The 20,514-nt window shown below is 44.7% G+C and overlaps 1 protein-coding gene across 1 annotated transcript; it reads right to left on the reverse strand.

The window, feature by feature from the left end:
- Positions 1-644: 644 nt before the first annotated feature.
- LOC136641164 (histone-lysine N-methyltransferase SETMAR) lies at positions 645-9,465 on the reverse strand. The gene is made up of 2 exons (XM_066616832.1): positions 9,340-9,465; positions 645-2,654 (listed from the first exon to the last, which is right to left on the reverse strand). Exons 1-2 carry the CDS (start codon positions 9,412-9,414, stop codon positions 1,869-1,871), a joined length of 861 nt encoding a protein of 286 aa, XP_066472929.1. The 5' UTR covers positions 9,415-9,465; the 3' UTR covers positions 645-1,868.
- Between the last annotated feature and the right edge of the window lie 11,049 nt (positions 9,466-20,514).

The raw sequence follows: 20,514 nt of genomic DNA on the forward strand, positions 1-20,514 counted from the left end.
AGTTCATGGAATAAGAATATTAACTAGAACTGCAGTTGTAAAATCATTTAATGGTGCAATTCCAAGATAATTTCCTTTCCTTTCATCGTTAGGTATCTTTCAGCCCCAAACAACAAAACAAGTGCAATCAGAGCATGGCTAATGAAAATTTTTAAAAAGTAATTAACTAACAAGTATTTAAGAAATTCACATATACAGCTCCTTATTTCTTGGGCCTACTGTTGCATTCATTTGCTCAAAACCTCATACAGCAGTATATTGGAAGACAGACTGCTATGCTGAAACTGTATGTTACCAGATGTGCGATACACATCAAGTGGATTTCCTGACTGGGAACAATCTTGGTTGGGATTATGAGGAAAGGGGCTGGGCGTAGGTGTGGGGTGATTATTGGCTTTCCAAGGTCAGTAAACCAGCACTGGCATAATTCCATGTTTTGAAGGATAAGCAATACTGTTAAAGATTTAGTTTTAAATATGGATATGGATTTTTCACTTTTTAAAAAGCTTCACAATAAACCATAGTTCAGAGTTGGGCAAAGCTAAATGTGTTAACAGATGGCTGTTTGAACATCTTGGATGGGGAAGAGGCTTAGCTTCTCGCCTTCTCCAAGTCAGGTTCAAAAAAATCACAACAGAGGAAAACAGGCTTCCTGGTTTTATTGAAGGCAAGCATTTGAAAGGTCACAGGAGAAAAGTTCCCTGTATATAAAACGAGGTGCATATGTGTGAACATTTCACATCCTAAAAATATCCATATTTTCTGGCTTCATAGCCTGATATTTAATAGATGCTCCGCCGTTTCAGCTATTTTCCTTCTTCCCTTATTTGGTTTTGAAGCTGGGAGGGTGGGATATAACTTTCAGGGTATTGTTTTAACTGAGGTGCAAAGTTGGGACACAGATTCCCTGTTTTGGGAAGAACTTACCTACCTGTGCAAGATAACAAGGATCTAGCACAGTGAAGAGAAAGGGGATATCGGAATCTGTGGTGAGCAGTATTTCATTTAACAAGTGCAGCTGAAGAACTTAGCAACCCAGACATTTGGCACTGATGTGATGACATCATCACCGACCACCCAGAGGTGGCATCACAATGCTATCCAGCTGCAGAAGGGGTCCACACAGTAGAACTCAAGAGAATTCCCAACCAAGCACTGGCCAGACCCAGGCGTGCTTAGATTCTGCAATGTTGTTACATATCACGGGAACAGCCTCGCCAGAGAAAGTAAGAGAATGGCGAAAATGAAAAAGGGAAGAGCTCTGTTTCTGCTCCCCTAGGAACTAGTATTTAACATCATTGGGTGTTGAATGCATTTTGAAAATGAAAGAAACAGGAGTAACAGGAAAAAATGTTTCTGAAAACAGAGTTTATGGGATAGGGATCTTATACCAAGCTGTTGATAAGATGGACACATACAAGATTCTAAAACAACTATCAGTTGAGTTTTTTTTTTTTTATGAAAATCTGGTTTGGCAAGCCTGTCCCTATGTCTTTTCCTTTTCCTAACTCAAATGTGAATTGTTTATTTCTACATAATCAAAAGGCAAAAATCTTGTTCACAATCATGCTTACAAAGAAATAAGCACCTGTGAGTCTTGCTTCTTGATAGATGTATTAAGGCTTGTGGTACTAAGATCCCAAGCGACATAGTAGAGAATGCCTGAAAACCATGGTTCCCAACCTGGGGTACATGTACCCTCAGGGATACTCGACAGCACCTTTAGGGGTACTTGAAAAAGATTTGAATAATGGTGGAAAAAGGCAGTACCCCAGAATGCCTTGCAGGGCCAAGCAGGCAGGAAGGGAGTGGAATTTAAAACCTTTTTTTAAAAAAACCACCAGTCTTTTCCCCTTTATAATGTTCCCTTAGCAGTTTGCACCACCATTTTTATAGAATATAGAACTATCATAAGGCAAGAAACCTGTGCATAATTTGGTTCCACAATAACAGGGCTTCTTAGATTCTTTGGCTTGTTGCAGCTTTTCCTGATCTTGCACTGGTAAATAATTTTGGTATCTTCCAGAATAATCATATGAAAGTTCTTCTTCTGCACAAATATCACGAGCGGCAAAAAGTGCCAACTTGGGCACCATTGAGTCTATTCGGACAGGGACCATAAAGAGGTTTGGCTCACAGGAGTGGTTGAGGAACCTACCAACGTTACCTACATATGTGGGGTCAACAAACGTCTCCATTATCTGCTCATCACTCATGTGTTCCCTTATTGCTAGAATGTAATTTGAATCCTTTGATGTTTGCAAGTGTATTCTCCTACAAGCTTCTCTGAAGTCCAGGATTTCCCCAGCATATTCACACACAAATCTTCCTTTCGGTATAGACTCCAGAGTGCGAAGACCCCAGCCCTTCTTAGCTGTCCTGAAGACCTCAAGTCTGAATTGCAGGCCCCTTTGGACCACCCGGTTTTGGCACAATTCTCCACATGGGCACATAGTGTTGCATTCAAAAACAGGCTTGGAATAATCCAGTTCATTTCCTTCACACTTGATGCATGAATTGCTGTAATTCTCTCCATAACAAAGACACGAACACGCCGAGGTCAAGCATGAAGCAGACTGACAGTTGCATCCAGGAAAGGAGATTTCAGAAGGGTCTGGTCCACCTCCTGCTCCAGCCACATGATCTGGGCTATACTGGAAAAAAAAAAAATCAGAGAAGGATGAAATCACTGTAATAGTCCAATCTACAAGAAGACAAGCCACAGCCTCACTTTAAAGCAGCTACTCCTTTATATAAGAACATTAGAAGACCCCTGCTGGATCAAGCCCAAGATCCATCTAGTCCAGCTTCCTGTATCTCATGATGGCCCACCACATGTCAAGCAATCAGTAGCCTGTTGCCATTCCCTTGTATCTGGCATTCAGAGTAAAGCACCCTCTAAAACAGGGAGGTTGCATAGAATCATCTTGGCTTTTAACCTGTGATGGACATTTCCTCCATAAATCTGTCCAATCCTCTTTTAAAGACATTTAGGCCAGGTGCCATCACCACATCCCATGGCAATGAGTTCCACAGATTAATTACATGCTGGATAAAGAAATGTTTCCTTTTGGCTATTTTATCTCAAGCTGTGCTGCTGGAATTGCAGCCCCACACAGCTTCCCTCTCAGCACTCTGTAGTGTTTTAATTATTGTTATTGACATTTACCAACTCCACGGGTTGCTGGATGGAGAGAAAAACAGCATTTAGTGACATCGTCAAAAAAATTGGGAAGCACTACTTTATGGTGTAAATCACAAAGTGAACTTTTCTCTTTGTTGAAAAGAGATAAAAATATCCTATAGCAATAAAAAGACCCATAACTGTTCATTTCGAACCACTTTCAATTTGCTGCTTATGTATCTTAGCTGTGATAGACTGGAGAATATTTAACATTTTAGTGTCATGAGATTGCTTCTCTTATGGTTATTCTCTAGATGTTTTCTTTTGAGATCTATTTTTCCAGTGCAGGTGCTAGTCCACATGAACCAAGGATACACTAATAATTTAATTCCTCTAAAGCACCTAATTAGCCAAAGTGAGTATTAAATCATCCTCTCAACCCACGCAAATCTCATGCTTCTAATTTTATCCAAAGTGATCACCCATGATTCAGCGTATTTTGTATAATAAATACATCCTTTCAGAAAAAAGAAAATAAATAAGGGTGCTATTTGCCTATGTAATGGATCAAAGAAAAAAGCAAATGGTGGAAGATTAAAACATTTTCCATTTAACATACATGTATAAATGATGAAAACATATATTATTTTAATGGCATATCTATCACTGGTTAATCATAAATTTCTAAAGTTGTCAGATTACAGCAGCAGTAGGTGTTGACTTTATTTAAGTCAAACTACTGTCAATGTCTGGACTTTTCATGCACATAATAAGGAAGAGAAAAGGGGAGCTGAGAAGCAGATCTTGAGGTCTACTTACTCTCCCACTCAGAAACAGAAGGAAAAGATCTAGCACTGGAGAAATGCCTATATCAGAAATAAGTCCCACTGAATTCCACTAGGACCCAGTCCTATCCAACTTTCCAACATGGATGTGGCTGCAATGCAGCCCCAAGCTGAGAGCACAAACATTCCCTTACCTTGAGGAGGCCTCCAAGATTGCCCCCCCTCTTCCGGATGCAGTGCAAGCCCTATTGGCATGGCTGCATCAGTGCTGAAAAGTTGGATAGGACTGGGTCTTTAGTCCCTTAATAAGGGTGCCCAAGAGTTTCCGTATACTGTATATACTCAAACATCCACTAGAGATAAAGGACCACTACTCTGTACTTTACTGTTCTGTTGAATTTGTTCATAAACAGTTGTAGTACCAAGCCAAACACATTCTGACCAGTGACACACATTTGCCAAGAAGAACCACGACTAAGGGCATTTCCAGCTCTGGGTGTTTTAGCAGCAACCAACCATCGCTTTTCTGCTTTCAAAAGAAGAGCAACCCTGCTTCCACCCATGCAGCCAAGTAAGCTCTTCCCAGCACTTTTCCCAGCCTTAGATGTGTGTAGTTGAGGGGATGATTTGTCAGGTTCAAACATTAAAAGGGTTAAGTGCTCCTTACCTTGGTTCCAATTCTGATTCCTCCCCCCCCCCCCCCACAAAAAGCTTCATTTTATAAATAAATAAATAAATAAAAAACAGATTCTCATTCTTTGCAAAGCGTCATGCACATAGATGGTGGCTTATTATTGTGCAATAAATAATACATTGCAAGATCAGGGAAAGCATCTTTACAGCCTAGTTTGTACTTACACAACCAACAAGCTATCAGCAATGATAAAATAACATGATGGTCACTCTTACCAAATTGCAAGCAGAAATCAATGCACTTGCAGGCGAATTGCCTCTGTCACAAGACAGAATACTTTGCCAGAGACAAGAATGACCTCTAATGGAATGTATCAGATACTACAGTTTAATTGAAGCCACTAACTTCAGGAAGTGAAGGAAAACTGGTTTTCCCTGCGATGATATTGCCTTGGTATCAAACAGGGTTCCTGTGCCTTTAGCACGCCTTTTCACACAGAAGGTAAACATTAAACTGGAGGCGCTGCATGCGAACTACTTCACCTGTTGAACTTCTGCCTTTTACCTTGCTGTTTAGCTAGGAACGCTGCCAGCTCTGGCACCCCTATTTTCAGGACACACTGCAAAAAACAACTACAGTATTTTTGATTATCTAAAAAGAAGACTGTAATTCTTTTAATTCACTTATTATCAGTGAAGACTGTTTCTAACTATGTTTAGGATTATTTTGGAACAAGTGTAACTTAATACACAATGGTGCATCTTCCTAACCCTAGTGCCCACCTTTAAGATACAATAATGAGCTGCTATTGGCCCATACTAACCAATACTGTCTCTCCCATTCTACTGGTGGACATCTTCAGCATTTTGTAGCTCTTGGAGGGAAGTAAGCATGCTAAGTCTTCCCTAGGCTGGGTTTTTTGTTTGTTTGTTTTCTTCTTTACTTTTCATGTTGATTTTGCATACTTATTATTATTATTATTAATTTATATCCCGCCTTTATGCCCAAAGGGCACACAAGGCGGCTTACAACATTTAAAAATACAACATTAAAAACAATTAAAACAATTTACAAATAATTAAAAATCTAAAAACAAACCCCGTGGATTCTCATATAAAAAGCAAGAACGCCAGCCAGCCTGTCAACAATTAAAAGCTTTTTGAAATAAAAAGGTCTTCAGTCCACGCCGAAATGTTAACAAAGAGGGAGCAGTTCTCAATTCTAAGGGGAGGGTATTCTAAAGTTCGGGGGCCACCACTGAGAAGGCCCTCTTCCTGGTCGCCACCCCTCTCACATCTCTTGGTGGTGGCAGAGTCAAAAGGGCCCCCAGATGATCTAAGAGCCCGGGCAGGATTGTAAGGAAGGAGGCGGTCCCTCAAATACCCCGGACCCGAGCCGTAAAGGGCTTTAAAAGTCAAAACTAGCACCTTGAATTGGGCCAGGAACAGAACCGGCAGCCAGTGTAGCCGCCGAAGCAACGGCTTGACAGAGTCAAACCGACGTGCCCCAGCAACCACACGAGCAGCCGCGTTCTGTACTAATTGTAATTTCTGGACCGTCTTCAAAGGCAGCCCCACGTAGAGCACATTGCAATAATCTAATCTAGATGTCACTAGGGCATGGGTTACTGTGGCCAGGTCCGTGCAGCTCAGGTACGTTCGCAGCTGGCGAATCGGCCGAAGCTGAGCAAAGGCTCCCCTGGCCACCACCACCACCTGGGACTCCAGGTGCAGCTGTGGATCCAGGAGAACCCCCAAGCTGTGGACCTGCTCCTTCAGAGGGAGGGCAACCCCAATCAGAGCAGGACGATAGTCCAGTACCCGAGCTGTGGATACTTAGGCAGTTCCCTGAATACACAGAAACCACTACTTTATTTTTCAGTGATCCTGTTTCTCTTCAAATTTGATTGGCTCTTAAACAGTTGGCATATGTAGATATTATTGCAGAAGAGGCCCATTTTAGATACTGTACTGGCTTTAAAATTGCACTTCTGTCCAAGTGCTGTATAGCCTCAAAGATCAACATGCAGCTAGATCTTATATAAAAACATCTTAGATGTATCTAAGGCTACTGAAATCAATGGGCTTCAATACATCTACTTCTGTGCAGTCAGTTGTTTGTGGCAGTAAGAAAAGTGGACTCTGTGATTCAGTCCTTTGGGGAAAAAAAATTAAACACTGGCCTTCCACTGGCAAAGTGGACTTCTGAATTTATAGTATTCACAAGTAGTCTGCTTTTTAAAATATCCAGGTGAAAAGATGGATTTGAAATTTGCCCTTTGTATTTCACCCAGGAAAGTGCCCCCACCTATTCCAACTTTCTTCACATCCTGTCTTAAAACCAACCTTTTCTGTGAAAACTTTGGTGGGACCATGCCAGACAGCCCAATCCTAATCTGGATCCAGCACAGCGTTGGGGCTGGCTACGGCTCAGCCTGGGGAAACCACCAGCTGGCCCAGTATCAGCTCTGGATTCCGCCCTTAGTCCCCATTTTCTACTTACTATAACAAAGCTTAAATATGTGAAACTGAAAAATACATAGGTTTCCCTAATTTTTCTTTGCCTCTACCAGCTTCCCTTTCTCTGTTGCCTTCCTTGTGCCAATATTTGGCCAGGAAAACCCTCAACGCAAGAACTTCTTATTTCACTCTATATAAAACACCCTATACATTGATGATACTAACAAAATATAATCGCAATAAACCCTGCTTCTTAATGTGAATACAGTAACATGTTTTTCTATTCTTCTGAACACACCAAGTATGGCCCATTTTCACCACTGAAGCAAACAAAATATCCAGGCTCTTTTCTAAAAGATGTGCAAAGAGAAATCATCAGCCTGAAAATGTTGTACCCCAGTGTTTCTTAAATTGTGGGTCAGGACCCACAAGAAGTGTCGCAAGCCAATTTCAGGTGGGTCCCCATTCATTTCAATGTTTTATTTTTAATATATTAGACTTGATGCTACCATAGTATGTGACCACACTTGGGGAAATGTTACAGATCTGAACTTTTAATAGGCTACTATGTATATGCTTTTAAGAATAATAGTCAATGGGGCTTACTCCTGGGTAAATGTGGATAGGATTGAAGCCTATGGGATTTTTTTTTTTTTAAAACAGATTAGCAACTGCTTGGGAAGGTTAGGAGGTTCTTTATTATAAATAAATTTTTAAACTTGTACTAATTGTAAGCTTTTATTTAGCTACTTAATTTGATTTTGTCATATGGGGGTGTTAAAAATTTTCCTGCTTGATGACGTAATTTTTGGCCATTGTATCACTTCCGGTGGGTCCCAACAGACTGTCATTCTAAAAAATGCATCCTTGTGCTAAACATTTGAGAACCCACAGTTGTACCCCAACTATGAATCAATGTGGAGACTTGTGACCTCTTTGTGAAGAATTCTGAAAGGTTAATCAGAGTTTGTGTCACCAAGTGGTAAATGCCCTGAATTTCTGATACCTGGTGAAAAAAGAAGTGTGAAAACAGCAACAGAAGATAGGAATGTAAAAGCCTATAAACACAAAAGGTAAAGTCAAAGAAACATTTTGCTTATTAAAAAGCAGTGGAGAAGCTCAACCATGCTTTTTCAAATGCCTGCTTTTAATTTCATACACATAGAACAGATTTCGATTACTCAGGGCTGAGGGAAAGATGGACTTTTTCTGTTGGCACTTACTGAGTTTCCAGAGCACTGCAGTGGCATTCAAACAGGCTCCAGGCAGAGTTCATACAGGTAGAGAATCCCTTATCTCAACTGCTTGGGATGGGAGGGTGTCTGGATTTGGAAATAATTGCACAAATATAAGGAGAAATACTTCTTCTTGCTCTTTTCACTGTTACCCATTCGGGTGTCTGCTAGCCTCTTTTTCAGCAATGCCTGTACAGGTACACACCACAGAGCAGAGAACAGAACTTACAGCCTGTACCTGCACTGCAGATAGGAATGAACGAAAGACCTTTTAGCTTTCACACTGCACAGATGCTCCTTGCATTCACACTGTGTTTAGACTTCCTCTGTTCACACTTCACAAGTGCTCCTTCTGTAGTCTGCAATGAACTGCTGGCTTGGCTTTAAAGTGCACTAAAAAAAAGTCTTGGACAAAAATGTCTGGATTTTGGAAAAGTCCAGATTTCAGATGCCTGGATCCAAAATCTACCTGTAGTGGGAAGGAGGAGGTGGTGGTGGTGGAAGGGCACCTACTCATTGACCTGCATGCCCTTCATAGGAGGGGTGTGGCATAGGTGCATGCAAACAAAGGCTGCAGTGCATGGTGGATACAGGTGGCACTGAGGCATGTATCAGCCCTGGACCCAAGGATGACTGAGCTGCAGAACACAGTCTTCAGATCTGGATATCCATGCATTGAAACCCACACAGAACATAAACCTGCAGAGGACCTGATGTTTTAGGATTGAATGATGGCAGCATTTCAGAGAGCACTGGGTCAAAGAGAACCTGGAAAGTATCAAACAGTGTCTGTCCAGGTGGACACCACAGAGCAGAGAGCAGAACCTGCAGCCTGTACCTGCACTGTAGATGGGAGGACAAGGCTAGGCTTTGACTTGCTCAAAACTACGAGTTCCAGAATCCCCTGGTTCTGTGTCCATGCCTTAAAAACTGGGAATTACGGGACTTGTAGTTTTGGGCAACTCTAGGCCGGCCCTCTCAATGAACTACAGTTCCCAGAAGCCCTTGAGAGAGTCTCACGCATTCAAATAGGCACTATAGACGGCGGCGCCCCCGCCCTGTCTTCCTTCTACTCCCTTGACTGCCAAGCAACTACTCTCACCTGGAATGGCGGAGGCTCCTCCAGCCGCGGCCAAAGCGTCACCGGGAAGTTCTCCGCTCCTCCAGCCAGATCCATGCACCGTCTCTCAGCCCAGCGACTAACTAACGCAGTATTGGCTTTGCCTCGCCCCCGCCTGCTGGGATTGAGCGCTTGCCAAACCATGCATCCGATGATTGGCCAAGCCAAACTGAGTGACAGCTGAGGACGTTGACGGCAGCGTCAGCTTCTTAAAGGGGCAGTGACCACTAAATAAATGGTCCCTGCTAACAGGACAAGGAGCATCTTTTCAAGTGGCAGCTACTCTCTTGTGTTTGGAAGGGAGGGGAACACCTGGCCCTGTTGGTCTCAGCACAGCCCCATCCCAGAGTCCCAGTGGCCACTGCTGGTGTCTCTTTTGTGCCTTGTTTATATGGTGGGAGCAGGGGTTCCCAAGCTGTGGGTTGGGACCCACTGGTGGGTCACAACCTGATTTTTGGTGGGTTGCCTGAAGAAAGATCAGAAAACTCATTGCCTCAAGCCCAGAGGCTGTTCAAAAAAATAAGAAAGAAAATATTATTTCTTTCTTGGTCTCCTTTTTTAAAAGACTGTTAAACCAAGATGGGTCCTGATAGCATGTTGTTTAAAAAAAGTGGGTCCCAGTCAGGGTGACCAGATACAATGGAGGACAGAGCACCTATACCTTTAGCCATTGTATACAAGAGAGAAATTTGGCAGGTGCAGCTATTTAAACCCTTCCATACTGAGCTACACCTGCTAAAATTCCCTCTTCTATATAGTGGTTAAAGGTATAGGCACTCTGTCCTCCTGGTCACCCTGGTCCTGGTGCTTTACAGCACTGGTTCCTAAACAGAAGTCATGACCCAAATTAGGGTTGCGTGAATGTTCCTGAGGGTCACAAGAAGCAGCTTTTCCTGTAAGCTGTGCAGTCACACAGCTGGAATTGAAATCCCACTCAGCTTCCCCATTGGCACTCTGGACCATATGATGATGATGATGCGCCAACACAGAGCCCAATCCTATCCAACTTTCCAGCACTGATGCAACTGCAGTGCAACCCAATGTAAGGGAACAAATGTCCCCTTACCTTTAGGAGGCCTCAATGACAGCCTCCCCACTGCAGGATGCAGTGCACACCCCATTGGCATGGCTGCATTGGCGCTGGAAAGTTGGATAGGATTGGGCCCACAATGAGTTGCCAGAGTGAGAAAAAACTGTCTTTAGGGTTGTGATCTAAAAAGTTTTGGGAAACACTGCTTTACAAGGTAGACCACAATGAGATAACTTTTTGCTTTATTATGAAGAAAGTATAAAAACACCCCAAATAAATAAATGAAATTATGAACATAGATAATATCATCTGGGTCGTTAAATCTATTCATATGGAAGTAAAACAAAAAGTGTGAGATCATCTCTTTGCAGGACTAACAGCCCAACCTTATGGGGCTGCCCTGCTGGTGGAACTAGTGTTCTGCCAGCACTAGCTGCCATAGGGCAATTGTAAAGCGCACTTTGGCAGCGCACACTGCTAGCAGGAAGGTCAAAGCCTTCCCCTGAATGTTGTCGCCATACATTTTAATTTTTTTGCAGTTTTTGTTTTCCCCCCAAGGAGGAAGAGTGCAGAAAGCAGTGTTATGTGCTTTTATTCCAAGGGTGCATTTTTAGAAATTATCACTTTTAAAGTGTGCTAGGTAGGTGATATAGGTGGTATAGTGTCAGTAGATGCAGCCACAGTCATTACTCATGCTCCTTCCCCCAGTACAGCCTGTTATTTATTATTTATTTTCTCGCAGATTTCCCAGTTTATTTTTTCACTGCTTGCTTGCTTTACAAAAATGAGAGGTGTAAAAAGCGGTGTTATATGTTTTTATTTCATTATTACTAGGCTGCCAGATTCCGGATCTGTCAAGGAGAGAAATTTCTCATTTTTCTGGCAGGGAAAACCACCAAACGAAACCAGGGAACATGGCGTTGGCTTTGCGGTCAGAAATACCCTGCTGAAATCCATCATCCCACCTACTGTGGGAAGTGAAAGAATTTTGTCCCTGCAGCTCCAGTCATCAGCAGGACCTGTCACTCTCATCAGTGCTTATGCACCGACTCTGTCGTCTCCAGCAGAAGCCAAAGACAAATTCTATGATGACCTGGCCATCACTGTCAAGAAAATCCCTGTAAAAGAACCATTGTTCATCCTCGGCGATTATAATGCTAGAGTTGGTGCTGATAACAGTTCATGGCCCACTTGCTTAGGTCAGTTCGGCACTGGGAGGATGAATGAAAATGGCCAACGCCTGCTAGAGTTTTGCTGTCATCACGGTCTCTGTGTCAGCAACACGTTCTTCAACACAAAGCCCCAACATAGAGTCTCTTGGAGACATCCAAGATCAAAGCACTGGCACCAGCTCGACCTGATCCTCACCAGACGCTCCAGCCTTCCCAGCATCAAGATCACACGCAGTTATCATGGTGCTGCCTGCGACACTGACCACTCCCTGGTGTGCAGCAGAGTGAAACTGCAAGCAAAGCGACTGTATCACACGAAAAAGGAAGGAAGACCTCGCATTGATACCAGCAAGACCCGGGATCAGAGAAAAGTGGAAGAATTTGCACAAGCGCTTGAGGAATCTCTTCCAGGCCCGGCTGACGCAAACGCATCCAACAGATGGGAACATTTCAAGAATACCGTTTACAACACCGCCTTGTCCATATTCGGCAAGAAGACCAACAAGGCGGCAGACTGGTTTGAAGCCCACTCTGAGGAGTTGACACCAGTCATTGAGGAAAAGAGGAGAGCTCAAGCAGCATACAAGGCCTGTCCCAGTGAGCGCAACCTGCAGGTCCTCCACACTGCTCGCAGCAAAGTCCAACAGACTGCCAGGAGATGTGCTAACGACTACTGGCTCCAGCTCTGTTCCGAGATACAGATAGCAGCTGACACGGGCAACATCAAGGGGATGTATGATGGTATCAAGCAGGCCCTAGGTCCAACACAGAGGAAAATTGCCTCTCTGAAGTCTGCCACAGGCGAGGTCATCCAGGATCGGGCGCAGCAGATGGAACGCTGGGTGCAGCACTACTCTGAGCTATATTCCAGAGAAAATGTAGTCACCGAAGAAGCACTGAACAACATTGAGTGCCTGCCTGTGCTGGAAGAGCTTGACAGTGAACCAACTCTAGAAGAACTTCACGTGGCCCTGGACTCCCTTGCCTTTGGCAAGGCACCTGGAAAAGACAGCATCCCTGCTGAAGTCCTAAAATGCTGCAAAGAGATCATCGTCACTGAGCTGCATGAAATCCTCTGTCTCTGCTGGAGAGAAGGTGGAGTACCTCAAGACATGAGGGATGCAAACATCATCACGCTGTACAAGAACAAAGGTGACAGGGGTGACTGCAACAACTACCGCGGCATCTCTCTCCTTAGCGTTGTAGGAAAGCTGTTTGCCCGAGTTGTACTAAAGAGGCTCCAGGTACTTGCAGAGAGCATCTATCCAGAATCGCAGTGTGGATTCCGAGCCAACAGTCCACCACTGATATGGTATTCTCCCTTAGACAACTGCAGGAGAAATGCAGGGAACAATGACAGCCACTCTTTATAGCCTTCATAGATCTCACAAAGGCTTTCGACCTGGTCAGCAGAGACGGCCTCTTCAAGATTCTCCCCAAGATTGGATGTCCACCCAGGCTCCTCAGCATCATCAGATCTTTCCACAAGGACATGAAGGGCACTGTTGTCTTCGATGGCTCCACATCAGACCCTTTTGACATCCGAAGCGGAGTGAAGCAGGGCTGTGTTCTTGCACCAACCTTGTTTGGGATTTTCTTCGCTGTCCTGCTGAAGCAGGCCTTTGGAACTGCAACAGAAGGCATCTATCTCCAGACCAGATCAGACGGAAAGCTCTTCAACCTCTCCAGACTGAGAGCAAAATCCAAAGTCCAGCTGAAATGTCTGCGTGACTTCCTCTTTGCCGACGATGCAGCTGTCACTACCCACTCTGCCAAAGATCTCCAGCAGCTCATGGATCATTTTAGCAAGGCCTGCCAAGATTTTGGACTGACAGTCAGCCTGAAGAAAACACAGGTCATGGTTCAGGATGTGGACTCACCTCCCTGCATTACAATCTCTGAGCATGAACTGGAGGTTGTCCATGACTTTGTGTACCTTGGCTCAACGATCTCCGACACTCTTTCTCTCGATACTGAGCTAAACAAGCACATCGGTAAAGCAGCTACCACGTTTTCCAGACTCACAAAGAGAGTCTGGTCCAACAAGAAGCTGACGGAACATACCAAGATCCAGGTCTACAGAGCTTTCGTCCTGGGTACACTTCTGTACTGCAGCGAGTCATGGACTCTTCGCTCACAACAGGAGAGGAAACTGAGCGCTTTCCACATGCGCTGCCTCCGACGCATCCTCGGCATCACCTGGCAGGACAAAGTTCCAAACAACACAGTCCTGGAACGTGCTGGAATCCCTAGCATGTATTCACTGCTGAAACAGAGACGCCTGCGTTGGCTTGGTCATGTCGTGAGAATGGATGATGGCCGGATCCCAAAGGATCTCCTCTATGGAGAACTCGTGCAAGGAAAGCGCCCTACAGGTAGACCACAGCTGTGATACAAGGACATCTGCAAGAGGGATCTGAAGGCCTTAGGGATGGACCTCAACAAGTGGGAAACCGTGGCCTCTGAGCGGCCCGCTTGGAGGCAGGCTGTGCAGCATGGCCTTTCCCAGTTTGAAGAGACACTTTGCCAACAGTCTGAGGCTAAGAGGCAAAGAAGGAAGGCCCATAGCCAGGGAGACAGACCAGGGACAGACTGCACTTGCTCCCGGTGTGGAAGGGATTGTCACTCCCGGATTGGCCTTTTCAGCCACACTAGACGTTGTGCCAGAACCACCTTTCAGAGCGCGATACCATAGTCTTTCGAGACTGAAGGTTGCCAATACAATTCATTATTACTGAAAAATCACACCTCTACCTATTGCATGGTGGGAGGCTTACAGAGGAGACAGGGGATTTAAATTTGGCCTTAAGAAAAATGGGTTCAAAAACATTAAATGCACATTTTGGAAGAGCTTCTCATCTCTGTAGAAACAGGTAGTGCCTTTCCTGCTGGCTGTTTTATTATGTATAATGCAAGAGGTTGCATATCATATACCAAGAAATCTGATATATACCTCGATATACTTGGCTGTGTGTATTCTCTCCCCTCTCTTTTCCTTCACTCCCTCACTTGCCTGGTGGTACATTAGTACTACTGTACCCAGAGCACCTGCATCACCTCCTCAGATCTAGACCCACACCTAATAGCCTCATCCTGCTATCACATGAAAAAGGCAGAGTGGAAGAAGAAGTATGGGAAGTGTGATAGTAGCTTGAGGCCCAATCCTATCCAAGTTTCGAGCTCCAGTGTAGTCACAATGCATCCCCTTGATAAGGGAACACATGTTCCCACACCTTGAGAAGGCCCCGATGACTGCCCCTCCAACACAGGATGCAGCGCACACCCCACTAGAACAACTACACCAGCACTGGAAAATTGGATAGGATTGGGCCCTGAGTCTTCCATTGGTCTAGGCCAGGGGTGCCCAAACCCCGGCCCTGGGGCCACATGCAGCCCTCAAGGACTCTCAGTGTGGCCCTCAGGGAGCCCCCAGTCACCAATGAACCTCTGGATATTTGTTGGAGCCCACACTGGCCCAATGCAACTGCTCTCAGTGTGAGGGTGACTGTTTGACCTCTTGTGTGAGCTGTGGGATGAGGGCTTCCTCCAATGCTTGCTGTTTCACATCTGTGATGCAGTAGCGGCAGCAAAGGAAAGGCCAGCCTTGCTTTCTGCAAGGCCTTTTATAGGCCTTGAGCTATTTCAAGACCTTCATTAATTCATATAAGTTCATCTTTAATATATTCATTTATGTAAACTTATGTAAATTTATTTGTTTTAAATGTAAATTCTTTTTTTCCCTGGCCCCCGACACAGTGTCAGAGAGATGATGTGGCCCTCCTGCCAAAAACTTTGGACACCCCTGGTCTACGCCACGGCATCTCCCTTTCTCCTTACATCTTAGATCAGCTTAGATCAGCTAGTCACGGAGCCCATCAGAGGACAGGTGACTCTGGATTTAATATTGTGCGGTACGCAGGACCTGGTTAGAGATGTAAACATTACTGAGCCATTGGGGAACAGTGATCATGCTGCGATCCGTTTTGACGTGCACGTTGGGGGAAGAATACCAGGCAAATCTCTAACAAAAACCCTTGACTTCCGACGGGCGGACTTCCCTCAAATGAGGAGGCTGGTTAGAAGGAGGTTGAAAGGGAGGGTAAAAACAGTCCAATCTCTCCAGAGTGCATGGAGGCTGCTTAAAACAACAGTAATAGAGGCCCAGCAGAGGTGTATACCGCAAAGAAAGAAGCGTTCCACTAAATCCAGGAGGGTGCCCGCATGGCTAACCAGCCAAATTAGAGAGGCTGTGAAGGGCAAGGAAGCTTCCTTCCGTAAATGGAAGTCTTGCCCTAATGAGGAGAATAAAAAGGAACATAAACTGTGGCAAAAGAAATGTAAGAAGGTGATACTGGAGGCCAAGCGAGACTATGAGGAACGCATAGCCAGCAACATTAAGGGGAATAATAAAAGCTTCTTCAAATATGTTAGAAGCAGGAAACCCGTCAGAGAAGCGGTTGGCCCTCTGGATGGTGAGGGAGGGAAAGGGGAGATAAAAGGAGACTTAGAGATGGCAGAGAAATTAAATGAGTTCTTTGCATCTGTCTTCACGGCAGAAGACCTCGGGCAGATACCGCTGCCCGAACGGCCCCACCTGACCGAGGAGTTAAGTCAGATAGAGGTTAAAAGAGAAGATGTTTCAGACCTCATTGATAAATTAAAGATCAATAAGTCACCGGGCCCTGATGGCATCCACCCAAGAGTTATTAAGGAATTGAAGAATGAAGTTGCAGACCTCTTGACTAAGGTATGCAACTTGTCCCTCAAAATGGCCATGGTGCCAGAAGATTGGAGGATAGCAAATGTCACGCCTATTTTTAAAAAGGGAAAGAGGGGGGACCCGGGAAACTATAGGCCGGTCAGCCTAACATCCATATTGGGTAAGATGGTGGAATGCCTCATCAAAGATAGGATCTCAAAACACATAGACGAACAGGCCTTGCTGAGGGAGAGTCAGCATGGCTTCTGTAAGGGTAAGTCTTGCCTCACGAACCTTATAGAATTCTTTGAAAAGGTCAACAGGCATGTGGATGCGGGAGAACCCGTGGACATTATATATCTGGACTTTCAGAAGGCGTTTGACACGGTCCCTCACCAAAGGCTACTGAAAAAATTCCACAGTCAGGGAATTAGAGGACAGGTCCTCTCGTGGATTGAGAACTGGTTGGAGGCCAGGAAGCAGAGAGTGGGTGTCAATGGGCAATTTTCACAATGGAGAGAGGTGAAAAGCGGTGTGCCCCAAGGATCTGTCATGGGACCGGTGCTTTTCAACCTCTTCATAAATGACCTGGAGACAGGGTTGAGCAGTGAAGTGGCTAAGTTTGCAGACGACACCAAACTTTTCCGAGTGGTGAAAACCAGAAGTGATTGTGAGGAGCTCCAGAAGGATCTCTCCAGACTGGCAGAATGGGCAGCAAAATGGCAGATGCGCTTCAATGTCAGTAAGTGTAAAGTCATGCACATTGGGGCAAAAAATCAAAACTTTAGATATAGGCTGATGGGTTCTGAGCTGTCTGTGACAGATCAGGAGAGAGATCTTGGGGTGGTGGTGGACAGGTCGATGAAAGTGTCGACCCAATGTGCGGCAGCAGTGAAGCAGGCCAATTCTATGCTTGGGATCATTAGGAAGGGTATTGAGAACAAAACGGCTAATATTATAATGCCGTTGTACAAATCTATGGTAAGGCCACACCTGGAGTATTGTGTCCAGGTCTGGTCGCCGCATCTCAAAAAAGACATAGTGGAAATGGAAAAGGTGCAAAGGAGAGCGACTAAGATGATTACGGGGCTGGGGCACCTTCCTTATGAGGAAAGGCTACGGCGTTTGGGCCTCTTCAGCCTAGAAAAGAGACGCCTGAGGGGGGACATGATTGAGACATACAAAATTATGCAGGGCATGGACAGAGTGGATAGGGAGATGCTCTTTACACTCTCACATCATACCAGAACCAGGGGACATCCACTAAAATTGAGTGTTGGGCGGGTTAGGACAGACAAAAGAATATATTTCTTTACTCAGCATGTGGTCGGTCTGTGGAACTCCTTGCCACAGGATGTGGTGATGGCGTCTAGCCTAGACGCCTTTAAAAGGGGATTGGACAAGTTTCTGGAGGAAAAATCCATTATGGGGTACAAGCCATGATGTGTATGCGCAACCTCCTGATTTTAGAAATGGGCTATCTCAGAATGCCAGATGCAAGGGAGGGCACCAGGATGAGGTCTCTTGTTATCTGGTGTGCTCCCTGGGGCATTTGGTGGGCCGCTGTGAGATACAGGAAGCTGGACTAGATGGGCCTATGGCCTGATCCAGTGGGGCTGTTCTTATGTTCTTATGTACATTTCCTTTCCTAATCTTCTCTGGCTTTTTCATATAGCAGCAAAAGCAAGAGGAGAAGCTAGTGGTAGAAGCAGCCTCTGTTGCAGAAGATTCAATGTTCAATGCCCAAATTTGAGGAAGAGGAGGCAGTGAGTCAGTAGAAGAGACAATGGAGATGTCTGTGGTTCTGCCAGGTAAGGGAAGAAGGAGGGAAAGGGAGGGTTGGCATGTCTCCAGCTACCTAAAGGGGTGCTGGCAGTGATGGTGGTGAGAACACACTCCCTAAGGCATGGGGGAGGGGAGCCTGGGCTGGGTCCATCTGCTTCTGCATCGAGAACAGTTTATTATTTAGCAAACCAATCATCTATTGCACTTGACCAAGATTTTAAAGAAAATGAAAAAAGAAAGGTGAACCCTTCTCTTTTGTCAATCCTCTTCAGCTACATACTGACCTAAGATAACAGTCCTTGTCCAACTATTTTCTTTGTGACTTTTGAAGTCTGGGTTCCATGGTGACTGTGCCAAAAAATGTGATTCTGGGAACAAACTTCAATTCAGCACATTGCAGCTCGTTACATGATAATAAGGTGTGCACAGCAGGGTGTGTGTGTCAAGCTGTGGGCTTGAGATTGGGATGCAGGGAGGCAGTGCATTATTATGCATTATTAGATGAGGTCTACTGGTTCATTTAAAATGGGACAGTATAGAACAAAAAGAACTTTCTAGTCATAGTGAAAAGAAAAAAATACTCTATTGGCAACTATTGCACACTTACTCTATTGCACTTTAACACTGATTCTCAAAATATCTCTGTATATGACACACTTGTAGTGCTGACGTAACCTTGTTGTATTTTTGAGACTTGATATTTTGTACCTTCTTATATGGGTGGGATTTGCATTCTCCATGCTTTTGAATTCTTTAAACCAGTGTTTCCCAACCAGTGGTACAGGTACCACCAGTGGTACTTAAAGTGATGTCTGGTGGTACTTGCAGGACCCCTGGACACCTGCTACCTGACAGCAAGACCGGGACCGTGATGCAACAAACAGTGGTAGGAGCGGAGGGCAGAGGTCCAAAGCATGCTTTTTCATGCTTGAAAAAGCCCTCCCATCCACCCTGACCCTCTTCCTGGTGTTTGTTGTATCATATCAGGCTTCCCAACCCAGAAGTAACTGGCCAATCTCATCTCCAGTTACATCTGGTGCTGCTTCAAATAGATGGTTCCTGTGAAGTGGTATGGTGGAGGACAGACCTTGAGAAACACTGCTTTAAACTATTTTTTTTTACCATTATCTATCTTCTGCCTACTCTACTCCACTGCTCGCTCTCTCATCCCACCATTTAATTGTACGTTGTGACTTGATCATGACTTCTGCTTTAAAGTTCAGGCATTCTTAGTGAGCGTCTATTAGGACACTGATGGCTTGGGAAGGAGGTATTTAAAAAAAATCAATATCCCATTAAATGGAGTCAAGCAATAGTAGCATGATCAAAGCAAGCCTAATTTACTGACTTGGGCTTGAAACCAAAGGTGGCCTAATATAAGCAGCTACTTTAATAGATAGTAAAAGGATAAAAGTTGCAGGTCAATTTGGTGTGCTGTTGGACAGTAGCAGGAAAGATTTTTATTGGGCACCAGATTGAGATCCAGCAGCAAAGAGCAGTGTTTGTATATAGCAGTGTGGTAGTAAATAGGAAACATCCTACTGGAGCAGGTCCATTCAGTCCAGAATGCTTCTAGCCTGGAAGGGCCAATGGTCACAGATGGCATATAGCAACTAATTTGGTTCATATAAGTATTCTGTGTAAATTTAGAGAGTCTCTATTGTTGATCTCCAGTTTCTGATATAAAGAAATGAGAGGTTGAGGTTTCGGGTGTTATGACTACATAAGAACATAAGAACATAAGAACAGCCCCACTGGATCAGGCCATAGGCCCATCTAGTCCAGCTTCCTGTATCTCACAGCGGCCCACCAAATGCCCCAGGTAACAAGAGACCTCATCCTGGTGCTCTCCCCTACATCTGGCATTCTGACTTAACCCATTCCTAAAATCAGGAGGTTGCGCATACACATCATGGCTTGTACCCCATAATGGATTTTTCCTCCAGAAACTTGTCCAATCCCCTTTTAAAGGCGTCTAGGCTAGACGCCAGCACCACATCCTGTGGCAAGGAGTTCCACAGACCGACCACGCGCTGAGTAAAGAAATATTTTCTTTTGTCTGTCCTAACCTGCCCAACACTCAATTTTAGTGGATGTCCCCTGGTTCTGGTATTATGTGAGAGTGTAAAGAGCATCTCCCTATCCACTCTGTCCATCCCCTGCATAATTTTGTATGTCTCAATCATGTCCCCCCTCAAGCGTCTCTTTTCTAGGCTGAAGAGGCCCAAACGCCGTAGCCTTTCCTCATAAGGAAGGTGCCCCAGCCCAGTAATCATCTTAGTCACTCTCTTTTGCACCTTTTCCATTTCCACTATGTCTTTTTTGAGATGCGGCGACCAGAACTGGACACAATACTCCAGGTGTGGCTTTACCATAGATTTGTACAACGGCATTATAATACTAACCGTTTTGTTCTCAATACCCTTCCTAATGATCCCAAGCATAGAATTGGCCTTCTTCACTGCTGCCGC

Source organism: Tiliqua scincoides, chromosome 2, assembly GCF_035046505.1.
Source record: "Tiliqua scincoides isolate rTilSci1 chromosome 2, rTilSci1.hap2, whole genome shotgun sequence".
NCBI lineage: Eukaryota > Metazoa > Chordata > Lepidosauria > Squamata > Scincidae > Tiliqua > Tiliqua scincoides.

Bases quoted from the DNA above. Each gene is read 5' to 3' on its own strand.
- LOC136641164 (XM_066616832.1), bottom strand. From the start codon at position 9,414: ATGGATCTGGCTGGAGGAGCGGAGAACTTCCCGGTGACGCTTTGGCCG. The intron at 2,655-9,339 runs GTGAGAGTAGTT...TTTTTTTTCCAG, and splicing joins AGGAGCCTCCGCCATTCCAG to TATAGCCCAGATCATGTGGC.